General features: G+C 36.5%; 1 protein-coding gene and 1 long non-coding RNA gene across 4 annotated transcripts in view; one reads left to right on the top strand and one right to left on the bottom strand.

Annotated features, from left to right (window-relative positions):
- LOC147846315 (uncharacterized) overlaps nt 1-9,571 on the top strand; it is a 76,728-nt gene extending 67,157 nt beyond the window's left edge. The window contains exon 3 of the long non-coding RNA XR_015478349.1: nt 5,959-9,571. This is a non-coding gene — a long non-coding RNA (uncharacterized LOC147846315). The remainder of the gene's footprint in view (nt 1-5,958) is intronic.
- ntng1b (netrin g1b) overlaps nt 1-19,461 on the bottom strand; it is a 164,785-nt gene that overhangs the window by 40,523 nt on the left and 104,801 nt on the right. For all 3 annotated transcript variants that reach the window (XM_087240585.1, XM_087240584.1, XM_087240586.1), the window contains one exon: nt 2,680-2,852. In XM_087240585.1, coding sequence (XP_087096711.1) covers nt 2,680-2,852 — 173 coding nt within the window. The remainder of the gene's footprint in view (nt 1-2,679; nt 2,853-19,461) is intronic.

Here is a 19,461-nt window from a genome sequence, read left to right as displayed (position 1 = left end):
TTGTTTAAACTTTGGGTTGAAATAACTTGCTGAGAATGCAAAGCAGAATATTCATAAACCCAAATGTGCACTTCATGCAGCGTCCCGTAAAACGTCCTCTGCTTGTGTCTGCAGAAGTATATGGCTTGTGCTTGATGCTAGTGACTCAGTTTTGAGTGGCCCTGTGCTGAGGGGCCAGAGGCATCTCCTCCCACCATCTGGACAGTGCTGCGCCTCTCGCCGTCCCTGAGCTACAGTTACTGACTTCATTAGATTTATTAGGGCAATGAGCCCCCTGCCTTGGGCCGAGAACTTGACAGATGTGCCACTGCTCAATGCCAAGATGAAGCTAAAGAAGATGCTCAATCCCAGCTTTCATAGGCTGAGAGAAACACCAAAAAGACAATTTTTTTGAGCTTAATTCCAGGAATTTTTTTAGACAACAGTGGAAAAAAATAAAGATAATAATAAAAAAAAAACAATAATGTTTGAAATCAAATGTTTGTTAAAGAAAATTCGGAAGGTGACATTTCTTTAATCAAAAACACAGTAAAATAGTGGATTGTGAAATATTAATAATAATAATTCTTTTCTGGAAACTCAAAGTGCTTTACACATTTTTTTGGGGAATCTCCTCATCCACCACCAGTGTGCAGCATCCACCACACACCAGCTGATTGGTGAAGAGGAGACTGAGTGATGAAGCCAATTATGATTTTTGGGATGGAGGCCATGATGCACAGAGGCCAGTGGGCAAATTTGGCCAGGGTGCCAGGGTTAAACCCCTACTCTTTTTTTTGAAGGACATCCTGGAATTTTTACTGACCACAAGGAGTCAAGACCTCGGTTTAATGTCTTATCTGAAAAACGGTGCTAACTGAGCAGTAAAGAGTCCCCATCATTATACTGGGGTGTTAGAGCCCACACAGACCACAGGTTGAGCGCCCCTGCTGGTCTCACTAACACCACTTCCAACAGCAACCTAGCTTTCCCATGTGTTCTTCCATCTAGGTATTGACCAAGTGCAGATCTGCTTAGCTTCATGTGGTTGACCATGACCAGCTGCCGTCTAATATTACATATATGCTTTATATAAAACAATTAAATAATACAACAAAATAATGCCATAACAAAGAGAAAAATATCTAATAAAACTGACATTTCTTTAATATAATGGTAAAATATAATTTATTTCTGAGATGGAAATGCTGAATTTCCCTTAAAATAATAATAATCTGCCAAAAAAGCAAAATAATCTGCCAATGGGGTAAGAAAAATATTCTTGTTTTCCAAAATATAAGATTAAATGAGATTTTTTAAAAATGTATATATATATTTTTTTTCTTACCCCATTGGCAGATTATTGCTTAAATCAAGACAATAAGTTTAGCTTGTCTAAAAAGGCTTCTTGATTTAAGAATATTTAGAAATTTAGAAAAGAAACAATAAAAAAAAATCTAAATAAGAAAATAGTTTGTTTTTGCAGTGTAAAAGTAAAAACACTTTAAAAACAAATATGAATAAAACTCACAAAATGACTTTAACTAACTAATTAACTTACTAAAATAACAAACAAAACCAACAACAATGGTAAAACTTAAAGTGTCTTCTTTCACATGATACCTAATGTTTGTTTGTAGCTCACTAGGGTCAAAAACTGTTACTTTTTAAAGTTACACTGCAAAAATGCTTTTCTTACTTAGATTTTGAGTCTTCTTTCTAGTCTAAATATCTAAAACTTCTAATATCAAGAAGCATGTTCTAAGCAAGCAAAACATATTGTCTTGTTTTCAGAAATATGCCAAAATTAAGTGAGTTTTTCCTTAAATCAAGTGAAATAATCTGCAAATGGGGTAAGCAAAATAATCTTGTTTTTACATTTGACATAAGACTATTTTGCCTGTTTTAAGGAAAAACTCACTTCATTTTGGAATATTATTCTTAAAAAAAGACAATATGTTTTACTTGTCTAGAAAAGTTCTTTTTGATTTAAGATTTTTTTAGAAACAAGACAAAAAAATCTAAGTAAGAAAATTATTATTTTTTGCTTAGTAGACAAGTAAAAATTATTTAATTGTTTTACCAAAAAAAATATTAAAGTTAAGCAAGTTTTCCCTTAAAACAAGCAAAATAATCTGCCAATGGGGTAAGACAAATATTCTTGTTTTCAAAAAAAGAAGATTAACCAAGATTTTTTTTTAAAAATAATTTATTTTTTACCCCATTGGCAGATTATTTTGCTTGTTTGAAACAAAAACTTACCTAATTTTTGCATGTTATTTCTTAAATAAAGACAATACGTTTAGATTGTCTAAAAAGGCTACAAGATTTAAGAATATTTAGACTAGAAACAATACAAAAAAATCTAAATAAGAAAATAATTTGTTTTTGCAGTGTAAAAGTAAAAACACTTAAAAAATGAAAATGATACTAAAATACCTTGAATAATACAAAAATAAGAACAGAAGCCCACCATATGCTACAGGTTTACAGCATCTCTGAGCTGTAGAAAAAACAAAAAAAAAAACACAAAAAGTCTGTCTTACGTGCAACGGCCTACAGGCTTATTGTTGGTCCTTTTCCTCAGAAAGTAAAATGTCATTGGGAACACGACTGAAAAGGTCACGTTTCGGTGCTTGATAGAGCACTATACGCTTCCCCGTGAGTCATGTCGAGGTTGAGATGGCAGGATGTACTCACAGATATTGGCGGTGCCCTTGGGGATGGGCAGGTAGGAGCCCATACTCCAGGCTCGGCCCTGGTAGTGCCTCTTACAGCGGGCGCAATCCGGCCCCGTGGTGTTGTGCTCGCATTCGCAGCCCAGCTTTCCATTGTCATAAACACAGCTGTTGGCATGGAGGTTGCACTTGCACCTAGCAGGATGAAGAACAAAAACATAATAACAAACGTGAAATGTCAGCCCAGTGCCAGCGTTTCAAACAAAGAGCCGGCCGCAGTGCTTGACGTCTTATCCCAATCGCAATATTAATTTCGTTGCAATGCGTTGGGAGCCTCTTTGTGGCATATCCATTACAAACTCCAACCTTTAACGTAGGCTTCCCATGATGCTGCGGAAGAGAGCTTCATTATGCCGTTAAAAACAGAGCTCATTTGAGTGTGCCCCTGCGGAGATACTGAATAGAAGCGTGGGTCACATCTGTGACACAAAAGCAGAATGAAAGCCTCTCAGTGGTTGGGCTTTAACATTGAAAAAAGGCAAAGAAGAAAAGAAGAGAAAAGTCTATCGACACTAACAGCACCTCTTCAAAGTTCTTCTGATGTCTGCCGAGGAAGATATTTCGACAAAGAGTTGACTGTTGTTTCAGAGTGTTTAGAGAGCGTTATATGTATAAGAAATAATCTCAAGTCTGAGGTTTGTTGTGTCAAAACAAAGATGCTTTCCATGATTTTTGAAAAAAATGTATATGTATATTAAAACAAATCAACTGTAATTGTTTAAAATAGGTAAAGATAAATATTTACTAGAATATATGGTAATGATTTAGTATATGGACCTTTTCTCAGTATTAACTTGTTGCTTAATAGCATGCATGTTTTTTTTTGTTTGTTTTTTTCTGCATATTCTGCATAATCTTATTTTACATCCTTAATAATACCTAATATCTAATCCAAATTATTTTAATGACTATTAATAAGCTGCAAATTAGGAGATCTGACAGAAAAACTGTTGATCTTTTATTAAAGAAAACAATAGTGTTATTAATTCAGTGATTTATGTGACATTTTTATGTGATTATACAATTTAATAAACCACATGCATAACATGCTACATAATTTACAATGCTCAGCATAATAGAGTAGACTCCATTTGGAAAATGAATATTTTTATCCATTTCTCTGTGAATATAGGCAATGTATTATGGTGCATTTAAACAAAACAGATTTATTAAACATATCTATTTATTAAAATAATATTTTAGTCACCAAATATATTTAGAAATAGAAAGTAAACAATCAAGTGGCTATGACGGTCTATGCAATACAGTGGAATACTAGTATACAAGCCATATTAAACAAACATTTTTAAGTGTATTGCTATTAAACTACTACTTATATATGTAATGGCTTTATATATATAAAGCCTATTTCTCTTTGAAATAGACTGGACAAAAAGTGATGCTCGTGCACCCACAGCCCTGCTGCTTTCAAGAGTTCCAAATGAAAAAAAATCAATAAAAAAATGTTTTCGCTTTTTGCTGCTTTCGCTTTAAGATTATTAATGGGCCTAACGTGCGCATGATTTTCCTTTCATTATCACACACAGTATGTTTTTCACCTGTTTTTTTTTACAGTTATTTTTGTTAATATGGGTTAATTATCATCCTTTACAATAGCATTGCTTTAATAGGAGATTAACTCCCCCTTTATGTGTAGTTAACTGGTAGTCTAAGATTTTAAGCCAGCACAGATTACTGCGCATAGTTTTAGATACATAACAATAATTATTTTTTAAATGTCAGTTGTTTTGCTTTTTTAAAGAAAAGTTTTGTTCAATATAAAGCACATATACAGCTATATATTGCTTGTTTTGACCCATTATTTAAAGTTTTGGGAAAGAAATGATTATTTATTTATTTTTGGTGCGTCAGAGATACATTTGGTAAATCCTTTATTTTGAGCCATGAAACGTCATGTAAAATATAACCTAATAGCAGTGAAACACTATAAACCATAACCCATTTGCTATTGCACATGGAACAAGCTCATACACAACACATAACACAAAATGTAGATTAAGTAATTTTAGTCAAAAGTGAAATTTATTCATATAACATATATTTTTCCCTAACAACAAAACTGTGGTTATTGAAAATGGTGAGTGACTAGTAATTTTGAAAATCATTAAATTTTATTTAATTTGTACTTAAACTAAAGTGCTACCTTTTTTTTTGGTAAATGTACTAAATGCATTGGAATGTTATACAATATAATGAAAGACATCTTTTGGTCCCACTTTATATTAAGTGTCTTTAACTACTATGTACTTACATAAAAAAATTAATACAATGTACTTACTGTGTTTATAATGTATTTGAGAACACTTGTGGTGCTTTTGAGTTGGAATAGAGTTTGGGTTATGGACAGGTTTGATAGCATGGGTAGGATTAAGGGTGGGTTAAGGTGTAAGGGAACAGTGTATTTACAAATGTAATTACAAAGTTAATTACAGATGTAATTACATATATGTATTTAATCAAGAATAAGTACACAGTAAATACATGTATTTACAAAATAAGTACATTGTAACAAACTATTAGTTCCTTTGTAAGTACATATTAGTTAAGGCCACTTAATATAAAGTGGGACTCGTCTTTTTTTTCATGATACACCGGCCTGTCAACACAACAATTACCAATTTACACTCAATCAGAATTTTAAGATATAAGCCAGAATTGCAAGATTTGAGAATTTTAAATCTTCAGAATGTGAAAGATTACAGAATAGCAAGATGTTATTTCATACATTACCCCATATTGTGCAAAAAAGGGTACAAACTGTGGGATATAAACTCACAATTAAAACGCATAATTAAAAGATACATCATACTGTATATAATTTTAGTTTTTCCCTCTGGAAACAAGGTTTCACAAATATATGAGTGAATATGTTTCCACACCAATTTATTATTATTAATTTGAATGCATGTGTAGTTCTTCATCCTAATTTCCTACAGAGAAAACAGCGAGAGCTTGAGAGACAGTGCGGCGATTGCGGATGATTATCTTATCTGCCACTCGAGATGAGTGGTCTCACTTTCCATATCTCCTCTAAATATAATTTGCAGTCATTGATTTTGCCAGGAGACAAAAGGTTACAACCATGTTGTGTACTTGTGACCTCGGCCTCCCAGTGTGATGGCCAGCGGTTAATGAGATCATTGAGCATTCAGGATATGCTACACCTCTCTGGAGGGTTTGTGTACGCTATGATATCAAGGCAGTGTTTGTTTTTCTGCAGCTCGTTCCAGGGAGGACTTCTGCTCTTTGAAGACGCGCGGCGGTGAGGATATGCGGCTACCGCCTGCTGTGAACTCGAGACAGACATGTTACAGAAATACATCCATTCCAATTGACTTTCTACTTTCCGTGACATTGCACATAAATGATTAATAACTGCGGGAAAACAACTGAAAAATGTAAATTCTAATTTCAGCTTTCATGATGGTCTGTTCATTGTCAAACAAACATTGCATTTGATGAACGTGCTCAGTGTCATTATTTATGTAGATGTTTTTCTTTCAAGTTGGTGGAGCTCTTTTGACTTTCTACTGTTAACTACATATCAACTAGAAGTCATTAGAGTTTTATTAAACTGTATGCTTAATATCTACTATTTTTAGATGGCTCCCCAACATACTTAAATACACTTTATGTAAAATCCAAGGACATTTTTTTATTTTTTTTTTTACAAAACAAGGCCAAAACAAAGTTTGTTTGGAGTTCAACTTAGGAGTTTGAGCAAACTTGTTTTTACTAATTGGCCTTAAATACTTTGTAATTAACATTGAAATTAATCATTTGGTCATGTTAAAAATGTAATTAAATCTGTAATTAATTTCTGTAATTATGTTTATAATTAGGGTGACGCAGTGGCTCAGTGGTTAGCACTGGTCCGAGTCCCGGCTGGGCCAGTTGCCATTTCTCTGTTGAGTTTGCATGTTCTCCCGATGTTTGCATGTCCAAAGACATGTGGTATAGGTGAATTGAATAAACTAAATTGGCCGTAGTGTATGTGTGTGCATGTGAGAGTGTATGGATGTTTCCCAGTTCCTGCTGTGTAAAACATATGCTGGAAAAGTTAGTGGTTCATTTCGCTGAGTCAAACATCAGATTAATAAAAGGACTAAGCCGAAGGGGAATGAACATAGGTTTATAATTGTACTGTTGACCCATCCCTTACACAATAACCCTAATAGGCTATAAACTGTCAAACCAAACCTTTCCCTGTCCCTAACCATACCCGTATCCCACCTCAATAAAACCAAAAGCTTTGTGGGTAACACTTTAATTTAAGTAATAATTTACACTTTTTATTGCTGGGATATTACCTGCCTAGTATTAATGTATTAACTGTAGTAGCACGTCCTTAAACCCATGCAATACCCAAAACTCAACTACTACCCTACTATTGATTAATAAGGAGCTAATTAGTAGTTTATTAAGCTAAAAATTGTAATGGTTTGTTAATAGCGTAAGTTATACATTAAACTAAAGTGTAACAAACTTAATATAAAGTGAGACCATAAAACTTGCTATAAAGCAAAGTAGACTGTGGCTGGTAAATGCCTTAAATCTAACCATTGACCTGTTGCAATGATTTAATAGGAGCGACTCTGGCTCACCTTCTGATTGGTTTCTCTCTTTCGTTACATCTGTTCTTTCCATTGAGTGTACATCAGTAAAAAAACATTCAAAAAGCTCTCTTACAGTAGAAACTGAAATGTTATTCCAAATAGAAGCATTACCAATTTTTTGTTTTTATTCTATAAATCTATAAGCTTGCAATAAATAAATACAGCATGACATGAGTGCCGAACTGTTAACCAACATGAGCCTTGACATGAATTTGTACATGTAGGTCAATATGTTTGACAAACGATGCCATGTTTTAGACATTAAATTGATTTCATACTAATATCACAATATTGGATTATTGGGGAAAGTAATGTCAAATAGGTCAGACATCAATTGATCTGTAATGAGATTTAAAATATGTATGCTATGATTTATCTACATCCTCCATCAGACTGTGCACAAGCATAGGTATTTTTATGCATATTCTTTTGCATGCACTGAAATGCTTTTAGTTTTAACAAAATCCAGTATAATAATTAAAACAAGTTTACATATTTCAATTAAAGATTGATGAACAAAACTTTTTTTTACGTTTTTATTTGTGAAATTATTTCAGTGGTTGAAAATAGGAAAATCAGTGTGTGAAAGCATACTCTATGTGTATATTGGATCTGTGCTTGATGTAAGTCTTTGATGTACCTTTGATGTTTTTGCCCAGTTGCCCACCTATTTTACCTATTTTGCCCAACTATGTTTACTTTCTTATAAAGAGGAAAATATGTATTTACATTTTCATCAGTAAGTTTGTTGAAGGCATTCATGTATGTTGTGTATGTTGTTGTGTGTAAATGTTGATGGGCGGAAGATTGTATGTCAATGCACAGGTCGTGAGTGAGTTTATGTGAAAATATGTACTATACAACATCATTTTATGACCTTGATCACAAGAAATTCTGTACATGGACAGAGTAAGACAGTGCTTTCAGAGTCAGTCTCTCTCATATGAGCCAAAATGTACTGCTGTATACATTTCTGGAGAGCGCCAAATATGTCCCAGGAGCAACGTTTTTTTTTATACAGTTTTTGTTTTAGCGAATCCACCAGAGGCCGCTGTGTATGCTTTTTCAGATCTCTCAAATTTCTCTCGTGAGTGTCATTTCCGCCTGGTCTTCTTGCGTAAATCCACCAGAGGCCACTGTCGACTGACTGACTGATCGACTGACCCACCCTCCTCCTTTACTAAACCTAACCAATAGTGTTTTCAAAAGCACCGATTGACCCGCTCACCCACTTCCCTAAACCCAACCCACAGTTTTAAAAACCACGCCAGAAAAAGAAGCTCTCGCATGATTCGTACAATGTTGTCAGATTTTACCACACTCTCACCCTGTTATTTACTTGCTTATTTTTTGCCTTCTATTTTTGTCTTACCCGCTTTCTGGAACAAACGTTCTTCACCAGACTCTAACACCCTTATTGTGGTCAAACTGGTAAAAGCGGGAAAGCCGTTCATATGAAGGCTAACGGTCAGCTGGTAAGTGCAAAAAGGAACGGCGTCATACCGCCCTGCAACAGAATGAGCTTGCGTTGCAAATAGTTATACGTGCCATGAATGTTTGCTACAGAAACATACCGGCTCTTGTTCAGCAATCAGGGCGCCTGGTCACTCTCTGTGCGTGAATTATAAAGCATGACACGTCATATTTGCTGTTCATCCTTCTGAATGGTCAACTTCAGATAGATTGAATGATAAGCTCATTTACTTGAGGCATACACTGTGTAATTTTGGTCAGATTTTGTATTTTGTAATTCTTCTATGAATCTGCCCAGATTTTAGCTTTGCTGTTTGTCATTTGTGATGCTGAGTTTGTGCAGCGTACAGGGGGAATGGAGAGGATTTTAATAACCCCTATGATCTGCAATCGCATGGTTGGATGATTTTCTGACATGTCAGAGATTTTGGTCTGCCCTCGTGTGAGAATGGCACATTTGAATCAGACCTACAAACCGATTGAACTGAACTCTGTTTGTGCAGCACCTGCATCAAAATAGACACACACTCACAGGTTCACAGGGGGACGATGGTGTGATATTAAAATATATATTCCAGAACTGACAAAAACAATTAAACACATATCATGTTCATATATCTGCAAGACACAGATCTGATTCTAAAAAAAGCAGTGATATTTAATTTCTTTCTTTCCACACAAGCTTTCCACCCCTTCCCTTTAGGTGGCTTAAATACATCATGTGCTAGTTTGCCAACTACCATTAAACAAAAAAATAATAAAATAGGGGTTTGATGGTTTGATTTCATGAGCAGTGTTGGTTGTCAAGTTTCTGCTGAACAATCAGACCATATAGAGTGAGCACATGAATCGTAAGCTTCAGAACATCATGCACAATGTGAAATTGTACCTTGCTGAAATTGCACTGAAATTGTCAACCCAGGCTCATTTTGATTACGTACCCCATATACATTTCTGGAGAGACAAAACATGTCTCAAAAGCTACTTTTTTTTATTTTTTCCAGTTTTTGTTTTCTCTAACCCACTAGAATTTTTGCGTTTCCACCAAAAAGCAATGCAGAAAAAGAAAAGCCCCCTGTATATAGGGCTACGTTTTCAGAATGAACCTATGTTGAAAATCGTAGAGTGTATGCCCAGCCTTATTCACAAACACCACCTAAATACAAACCAGCAGCTTTTTTTTTTTTACATGACTTCTCCCGATGAGATAAAAATCACGTTTATGGTCATATGACAGCAAAAATTGTTCCCTGTACACTTGCCTTAAAGGGTCACGAAACACCAAAACACATTTTTTGAGCTGTTGACATTCATATATGTGTCCCACACTGCTAAAAACACTATTAGGACACCTATATTTCACTAAAATGTGTAAATTGGTTGTTTTTGCGTTTTTTCAAGCAAATTCATATTTCCGGTTTGAAACGAATTTTTGAAGCTACGTCACGGTCATGACATAATAGCGTTGTATTCCAGCGTGCAGACTGGACGCCTGTTCCAGAGTGTGTCTTATTACGTTTTACAGTGTGATGCATTAATGCATGAGTAAGGCTTGGTTTAAACCAATCAGCGCGCTCTATTGTGCAACTTCATTAATATTCATTAGTGTCACCATGTTTACACGACAGAGACGCCACGTTGTGTTGGCAAAACAAGCGTGAAGTGTTGCTTTTATAGTTTGCTGCAGTTAAGTCTCGTTTTCATTTTCTCTCTGTGAGAGCTCAGACTCACGTGTGGATTAACAGTGTACGCGACGCGCGACAACAATAACTTACGTGTCTAAGGAGGTACATTGTTTACCTGAGAGCTGTTCTCATCAGCAAACGCTAAGATCTGGATTCGCTTGTAGTATTCTCTTCATAAAGACGCGACCCTAGTTGCTGGTGATTGTCCTGTCTCTACAGATTTGGTAAGTGAGCGACCAGCGCTCTTTGTTTATTTAGTTTGTTCTAAATTGTTATTTGTTGTTGTTTGTTTAGTTTGTTGTATCGAACTAAGTTAACCATTGCACCGAGTGTAAACATGTTAGCACCACAACCAAACTTTAACCTCGTGTAGGGTTTTCACTGCATTTAGTGACCGGAATAACACACGCGGCTTTCTAACACTACCTGCCGTGTGCATCTAAGTTTCTGGGAAATGCAGAGGTTTTTTTTTCTCTCATTCACCGTGCGGTATCAAACATTGCATGAAAAATACACGCTTAAAGCAGTTCCTCGAATCAAATATCTCGTTTGTCGTGAGGGGCATGAATGAATTCCCTGAATGAAAAAGCCAAACTGCAGTTAAAGTCCACCATTTAATAATTTGGCAAATAATTTGACTACAGATGTCCATGTTAAACACCATCACTTTTCTCCTGTGTGTGTGTGTGTATGTGTATTTTGACTCTGAAACTCGCACGTGCCCAAATAGACACTCCCACACCATCCCACTTTTCTTCCTCTGACATTCCCCCCTAAACAGAGCTGGACACGCCCACTTTTCTGACTTTTCCAAAGTAGAGGTGTGAAAACCCCCCTGCTGAAACGAGGGGGTTTCATGGCCCTTTAACAATATTCGACTACAGGTATTTTTAACTTTTTTTTTTTTTAGATCTTCATTGAGAGTATGAGAGGGGCTTAACAGTCTATTGATACTCTACTAGTGACTGGTAGTTGGATGTAGTAAAAAGTTACTTGTAGTCTGAAAAATGTGTATCTTTTATGATCACCAGTGATTGAGCAGTTGCAGATCGCTGGAGAACTACAGTTCGGTCACTGAACTGAACTACAACTACAATCATGCACCTCACACAAGGTTTGTCATGATACTGGAATTCGGTAACAATCTATACTGAGATTTTAAAACATTAATTTTCCGCTAACATTTGAGTGCTATGGAGCATATTTTTTAAACACCGCTGATTTGCCATTGTGTTCACATGCTCAACAAAACTGACTGTGATTGGCTGTAAAGATCATCAGTTCACCGAACTCACCGCTGTTTACTGAGTGCAAACACAGATAGATGGACACTGGAGTGGTTTAAAATCCCGAAAATCAGCTGGTCAGTTTATAAGCTGACTTACGAATGATCTGCTGATGAATCACAGCTAAAGTTGTTTAGGTTGGCAAGCTTTAAAACAATGCAACAGACAATACTGGTTGTCCAAACTAAAGTGATTAAGATTAATTGGCTTCACAAGAGAACCCTGTGGCTATATCTTAATACCAAGAAAAGACTTTTCTTGCCAGGATTCCACGGAAGAATTAACTTGGGAGAACACAGAACGCGTCCTGTGAGAAATTAGATGCTGGTCTATTCCTGATTGTCATGTGACCTTTACATGTTAATTATTCAAACATTCTATCATTCGTACAACTATTAGTTTTTCCCTTATATATATATATATATATATATATATATATATATATATATATATACACATATATACACACACACACATACATACATACATACATACATACATACAACATAGATAAAACCTTACAAATTCACGTTGCACAATAAAAATAAAATAGATTTAATACGAATTTCAGCAAATTAACAACCTTAATGCATTTATGCTTTTATTAATATTTTTAGGCAAACTCCTGAAATAAATGTTACATCTTTGAACTCCAATATTAAATCCAGTATAGAGAATTCTTTTCCCTTCCTTTATTTACCCGCAATGACTTCTGGGACTTCTCAAGCTAGTTTTGTGCTTAAGTCTTCATCCACGCATTCTCAATGTCAACAACACATCCGGAAACTTTCATGCGTCCTCCATACTTAGTTTTTACATTTAGAAGTGAACTTTTTAAACGCCTGGGTTCACAACCGGAAGGCACCAGATCATAGGATTTATCAAAAGATGTGGATTTATTGATAAACACTTACATCAAAGAACACAGGAGACTCAGGAAGAACATGGGTTGAAAACAGACATCAACTACTGGATTAGGACTGAATGACACACAGGAACTGCAAATACACAGGGGAATGATTGAACTGATTACAGACAGGTGATGAACACAGGTGAAGGTGATGAACATTTACAAATGGCGGGAACTGGAATAAAAGAGCACATGGGGGAAGGTCAGATGACGAAAACAAAGACAAAAAGAAGACAGGATGTGACAACTTTGACGGTTGTTGATGGCATTACACAAGAACACGAGAACGCGAGATCGCTGAAGAACGCATATTGAGAAACAGCCTTTGTTCCTCATAAGTTTAATTGATGAAATAAATTAAATGAAAGTGACAGTGTTGGGCAGTAGCGTCGCTAAAAGTTGTTACACTACTAGCTTAACTACATTTCTCAGTAGTGTGGCGGTACCATCATTCATTCATTCGTTTTCTTGTCGACTTAGTCCCTTTATTAATCCGCAGTCGCCACAGTGGAATGAACCGCCAACTTATCCAGCACATTTTTACGCAGCGGACTTTGGACTTTGGACTTGTGGGGGAAAGCGAAGCACGGGAGGAAACCCACGTGAACACAATGAGTACATGAAAACTCCAAACAGAAACGCCAACTGACCCAGCCGAGGCTCAAACCAGCGACCTTCTTGCACTACCCACTGTGCCAACACGTCGTCCCGTGTGTGTGTGCGTGTATAAAAGATAATCTTACATCAAATTATGCTGAGTTTTGAACTTAGAAGACTTTTTGAACTGTTATTGTTTATTACATTTACTTGCAATATCCTTTTTTTTCTAGTGCTCCTTTTCAGAAAGTGTATATATTGCTATTAATTTAGGCTACTTTCCAATTTCAGCATCACTGAAGTGCACATATTCATCACCTCTCTGGAGTATCATAAAGGCTAGTCAATTAAATCTCCTCCATATCTCTAATCTGCGGATGTATCTAACCGCCCTTCATCTAGATAGCGAAATTCCCAAAAGTGGTGTGCTTTGAGATCTGACCCTCGGGTTAATTAAAAACCAGCCGAAACTGGATCATCAAGCCGATGTCAGGAAGTTCAGTGTATCCGCGGTGCAGCGGCGAGGGACGTGATGCTTTTGCCGTTGGCATTGTCATATTGAAATTGGAGGGACCGTTGAATATCACTGCACGGGTGCCGCTGGGAGAACGCCTGGCACAGCAACCGTTTGTGCTGGCAGAAAGATGAAAATCCATTTAATAATTCTTTATTGGCCTTTTTTCTTCTCGCGCTCCCACAGTGGGCTTTGGCCATTATCTAAGAGTGGCACCACTCAGTTACTCATTTAACTCCGCTCTCCTCCCTCCTGTTATGAATCGAGGACGTTAGTGTTTTGCTTTGCTTTTGCACTCGCTCTCTAAAGATATGGCTCTGGGCGTTATGCTGAGCGCTATTGTCTATGAGGTGTAGTTCATAACTCGTATTCATGAATTTTTGCCACAATGGGACTTCTTTTCACGAGTCCAATGAATCTGAGAAGGGGTTTTAAATAAAAATAATCGACCCTTCTTTTTTAACATTTTAACAGAAGACGTGTGTGGCTTACGTTAAGGATTAATATGATGCAATGCTGTTTTAATGTTAGCCCTCATGCACAGGAGTCCGCAATCCCGAATCCTATTACTATGAAACACTGCAATGTCTGAAATGTATTGTCTGTCTTCAGAGGAAGAAGAAAGTAGACTTTCATGCTTGTTCCTCTTGCTATGTTTCATCCTGACCTTGGTTTCTCCTGGAATGCGTTTTCCCTTTGCAACTGCTCCTCTTTTACTTTTTTTCTGTGTGAGTAGTCTTTCTTTAAGGGGTTGACATCTAGCAATAATGCAATTGCTACAGTATATTGAAAAATTTAAATGTAAGTACTTTTTTTTCCTTGTGAACATTTTTATCATAACAGTGTAAATTTAAATCTATCAACATGATGCAGGTGAATTTCAGGACTGCTACAAACATATCTGTATTGCTATTATCAGCTGGTATCTTCAGAGGTTAGAGGAGTGAGGTTTACCTGCACAGCACTTACTAGCTGGCCTCCGTTGCACTCACCCCCTAAACCTCACTCCCATCCAGGTCACGGCACCAATGTAACCCTGCGGGTCCTACACCACCCAACCCGCTCCGAGCTGGTATCGAACCAGCGATCCTCTGCATGGGATTCGGTTGCTCAAACAAGGAGGCTAAAGACCATGGCCCCTAGTGTCTGTCGCTAGAGCAGTGGTTCTCAAAGTGGGGGTCGGGACCCCTTGAGGGGTCGCGGAACAATGAAGGAGGGTCGCCTGGTGATTTCCAAAAATCTACTTATTATTATTAGGCCATAAGAATTACCATATTTTATCTATAACCAACTGAAGAGAAAAAAACAGTCGTTTATAGTTACTATAGTAGCTTATTTACTTGTTCTATTGGATTGCGACCCCTCGGATAAATACATTATATTAAAAGACAGCAATAGTGTCAGATGCAGCAGATTGATTTTATAACAAGAGGTTAAACTTTCTGGCCCATTTACAGCACTGACATACATAAAAAAAATTAAACAAAGAATAGACTTCGGTCTATTGGTGTGTGTGTGCGCCATTGAATGCAAGTTTTCTGTATTTATAACCACCTCAGAGGATATTGGGGGTCGCGAGTCACTGGCATTGTTATTTTAGGGGTCGCGTGCTGAAAAGTTTGGGAACCCCTGCGCTAGAGCACCTTTAGAGGTCAGAGGAGTGTGGTTTACCTGCACAGCACTTACTAGCTGGCCTCCGTTACATCAGCATGCACATTGTTTTCTCCTTTATGATTGGCCAATACAGCTTTATTCTAAGGATTTATCATTGCCTGTTGATAGCGCATCACAGTGCTTTTTGCTTTTAATGTAAGCAGTATTTTTTTAAGAAAATTTACTAAAATCCAACACAGGCTTATTGTGAAAATGCACCTACATATACATTTTTGGAGAGCACGAATTATGTAGCCGTCCATCCTTAAAATGAATGCCAAGGGGAGGTAGGACACTGTCGCTGGCTTCTGTTTATAAAAATAAAATAAACAAGTAAATAATAGAGTGAGAACATGGCAAGATCTGCAAATGTAGCAAAAATCAAGCGGCCGGAAGGTTTTTTCTTTTTCTGGGTTGCTTTTGAAAACACTGTCAATTAGGTTTAGAGATGATCAGTCAGTGAACAGCGGCCTGAGGTGGATTTACACAAGAAGAGCTGGCACAAACGGCACTCGAGAGAGAAATTTGAGATTTGAGATCTAAACCTGCCTCTGGTGGAAATAAAAAAAAAAAAAAAAAAGAAAAACGTACCTTCTGGAATGTACCTCACGATTTCCAGAAATGTATACAGGGATATAATGAGTCTGGGATGCTTAAATCTAAAAGTAAAATCTTTTTTTTTTCACAAATTCACTTAAGTATAATGCATTTTTATTAAAAAGCAATACTTATATCATTTATCTAATACTGTGTAACGCCACGCCAGCAGAAGAAGCCCTCGCCTGACCATTGACTCAGCTCTGCTCCCTCTGCAGTCACTTTCTGTTTGTGCTGTATTTCAGTGAGAACTCAGGCCATGCTTCCTTGCAAAGTATTGCCAGTTTACCTGCCCTACCAAGCATTTTTCCAAGTGACTTTCATGACTGCTATGTGTATGACCCTGCCTGCCTTGTACATTCTCTGTCTTTGCCCTTTTGATTGTTTTGGACTGATTGTTGTGTTACTGAAATTCTGACTGCTCTCGTACTGCGTCATCTGCATTTGGATTGGACTGCTTATATGTTGCAGACTCTCTGCCTGTTCACTCCTCGATGTCTCTGCCTAACACCTTTAATAAACTTTTGCACATGGATTCTAACAAAGCCTCAGCGTTACATACTGTAGAAGTATATTGCAATGTAAATTTGTACTTAAAACAAAACTAAAATACTAAAAGGTATCCTAATAATTACTTGCATTTATATAGCGCTTTTCTGGACACTTTTTACACATTTTTGGGAAGAATCTCCTCATCCACCACCAGTGTGCAGCATCCACCTGGATGACATGATGGCAGGGATATTGCACACCACACACCAGCTGATTTGTGGACAGGAGACCGAGTGATGAAGCCAATTATTATTTATTACTGATTATTATTATTTAACATCTCCTTCTAAAGACAGCGTTCGCTGACAGTTTAGAGTCCCCATGAGCATCTTGTGCTGGTCTCACTAACACCACTTCCAGCAACAACCTAGCTTTCCTTTGTGGTCTTCTATCCAGGTACTGACTCGGTTCAGCCCTGCTTATCTTCAGTGGCCGACCATGTAAGAGCTGCGGAAAGCTAGCTGCCAGCTAAGGTATTAATTTTAACTTATTAAACTCTCTCTTCATCCACTTCAATAATTTCTTATGTTTTAGTCATTTTCATTTTTGTGTACTCTATGACTGTTTCTCAATTCCAAGAATTCAGAGAAAGGTCTTGTGTTCTTGTGGAGACCAGTCTTGCCAGGTGGCCTCGGAAGAATGAACTTGGGAGACCGTGAGAACAGAGAATGCGTCTTCTGAGAAATGAGATGCTGTGTTCTTCCTGATGGTCACATGACCTTCAAGTGTTTTTAATGGAATATTATTTAAACAATAAAGCATTCATACAGGGATTTATTGATTTTTCCCTTTTTAAAATATATACTATGCATAAAAACATTATAAATATTAATTGCACAATACAAATAAAACAGGTTTTAATACGAATTTGAGCAAATAATCTACTTAATGTGTTTATTCCTTTATTAAGATTTTCATGGTAATGTTTATACTCACCGTTTCATTTAGGCAAACTCCTGAGGTAAATAAGTTATATCTCTGAACTTTAATTATAAATAGATATAAAATGCAGCGCTTCCCACCTCCAGTCGCAATGACTTCTGGGACTTCTAGAGCTAGATCGGTGCTAAGTCTGCATCAGTGTGTCCTCGATATCAAGAACACATCCGGGAAAGTTTCATGAGCCCTCTGTTCTTGCTGTCTTGAGTATTGAAACTGAACTTTGGCAGCTGATGATATTACACGAAAACACGAGAACGCACGACCACTGAAGAACGCATATTGAGAAACAGCTTATAGGATATATCCATAGGATATATAAACAGCCTATAGGATATATCCCTCATAAAAATATAATTCCACTCTATCCACTCTAGGAAAGCAAATAACAAAAACTATTATGAGGCAATTTCTTCATTATTCTTACTGTGCTTTGATATGAATTAATTTATTGCTAAAAAGTATGTTATCCTGCAGTGTTATTACTTAATGGACTCTGCAAATGAGACTAAACAACAGAGTTAATTCCAAGCTGATTTGTATCACAGGCTCATCTCAGTCCTGCTGTTTACTGTCAAGGATCTTCCTTAACTTGTATTGTTTGTAAATGCCTAAGGCTGTTATGTGAAGTCTTATCAAGCCAATCTAATTTTCAAAAGTTGAGCTATTTACCTCTGGATGCAAGCTATGAGGGCCAAAGTATTTTACTGTATTGAAAATAAAAAATAAAATGTAGCTTTTAAGGAGGCTTTTACATAACACCAAATTTACATAAACCAAAAATAGAGAACCCCATATGCTTTGGCTGATTGTTTCGCACCAATGCAAACAGGTTTCAAAATGGTGATGTTTTTATGAGCTTGAGTATTACATGTTCAATTTATAGGCATGTGGGAGTACTTGAAAATCAAAACAAAAAGGACTGTATTGTAAATATACAATTTTCCCTTGATTTTCCAACATATAAGAGATTATTATACCATTAAAAAAAAACCATTATGTACATTTCAGGACTCCAAATTTTTATTCAAGCAGCCCACAATATCTTTTTTTTTTTTATTGCTGAAGATTTTAATATGATATTGATCTAAACATGATATTGACCCAAGTTGTCAAAAAGGTTACTTTAACACGTATATTAACAACAAAACACTTAGTGGATTGCTTAACTGTATATAAACGTTCAGAGTAAAATGTTTAAACTAAATGATGTTGCCAAACTCAACACTGTACAATAATAAAAAATAGTCACATAATTTTTAATCAATATTTCAGGATATAGAAGGCCAGATTAACATGTAAAAAATGTAATGTTTAAACTAATAAGCTAATTAACCAAATACGTCTCCAAGCATCTGGCACTGTGATTAACACCATCCTCAATACCAACCCAAGCTCATTTTTAAAAATGTACCGCAATATACAATTCTAATTCTAATTCTTCGCAATAGCCAAATTCGTCTCGGGAGGTAAATTTTTTTTTTCAGTTTTTGCTTTTGCGAATACACCAGAGGCTACTGTGTATGCTTTTTGAGATCTCAAGTTTCTCTAGCGAGTGTCATTTGTGTCTGCTGTTCTAACGTAAATCCACTAGAGGCCACTTTTGACTGACTGACTGTCTGACTGACCGATCAATTGACTGACTGACTGACTGACTGACTGACTGACTGACCGATCGACTGACCCAATGTCCTGCTTCACTAAACTCAACCAATAATGTTTTCAAAAGCACTAATTGACCCACTCACCAGTTCACTAAACCCAGCGAGTGCTTTTAAAAGCAATCCAGAAAAAGAAAAGCCCTCACCTGATTTTTACCACATTCTCACCCTGTTCTATTTTTTGATCTCTGTTTTTGTCTTACCTGCTTTCTGAAACCATTTTTCACCAGACTCGTGGTC

The sequence above is a fragment of the Danio rerio genome, chromosome 2 (genome assembly GCF_052040795.2).
Source record: "Danio rerio strain M-AB ecotype USA chromosome 2, GRCz13ab, whole genome shotgun sequence".
NCBI classification, from domain to species: Eukaryota; Metazoa; Chordata; class Actinopteri; order Cypriniformes; family Danionidae; genus Danio; species Danio rerio.
Note: the sequence above shows the minus strand (reverse complement) of the source record. Positions and strands in the feature narration are given on the sequence as shown.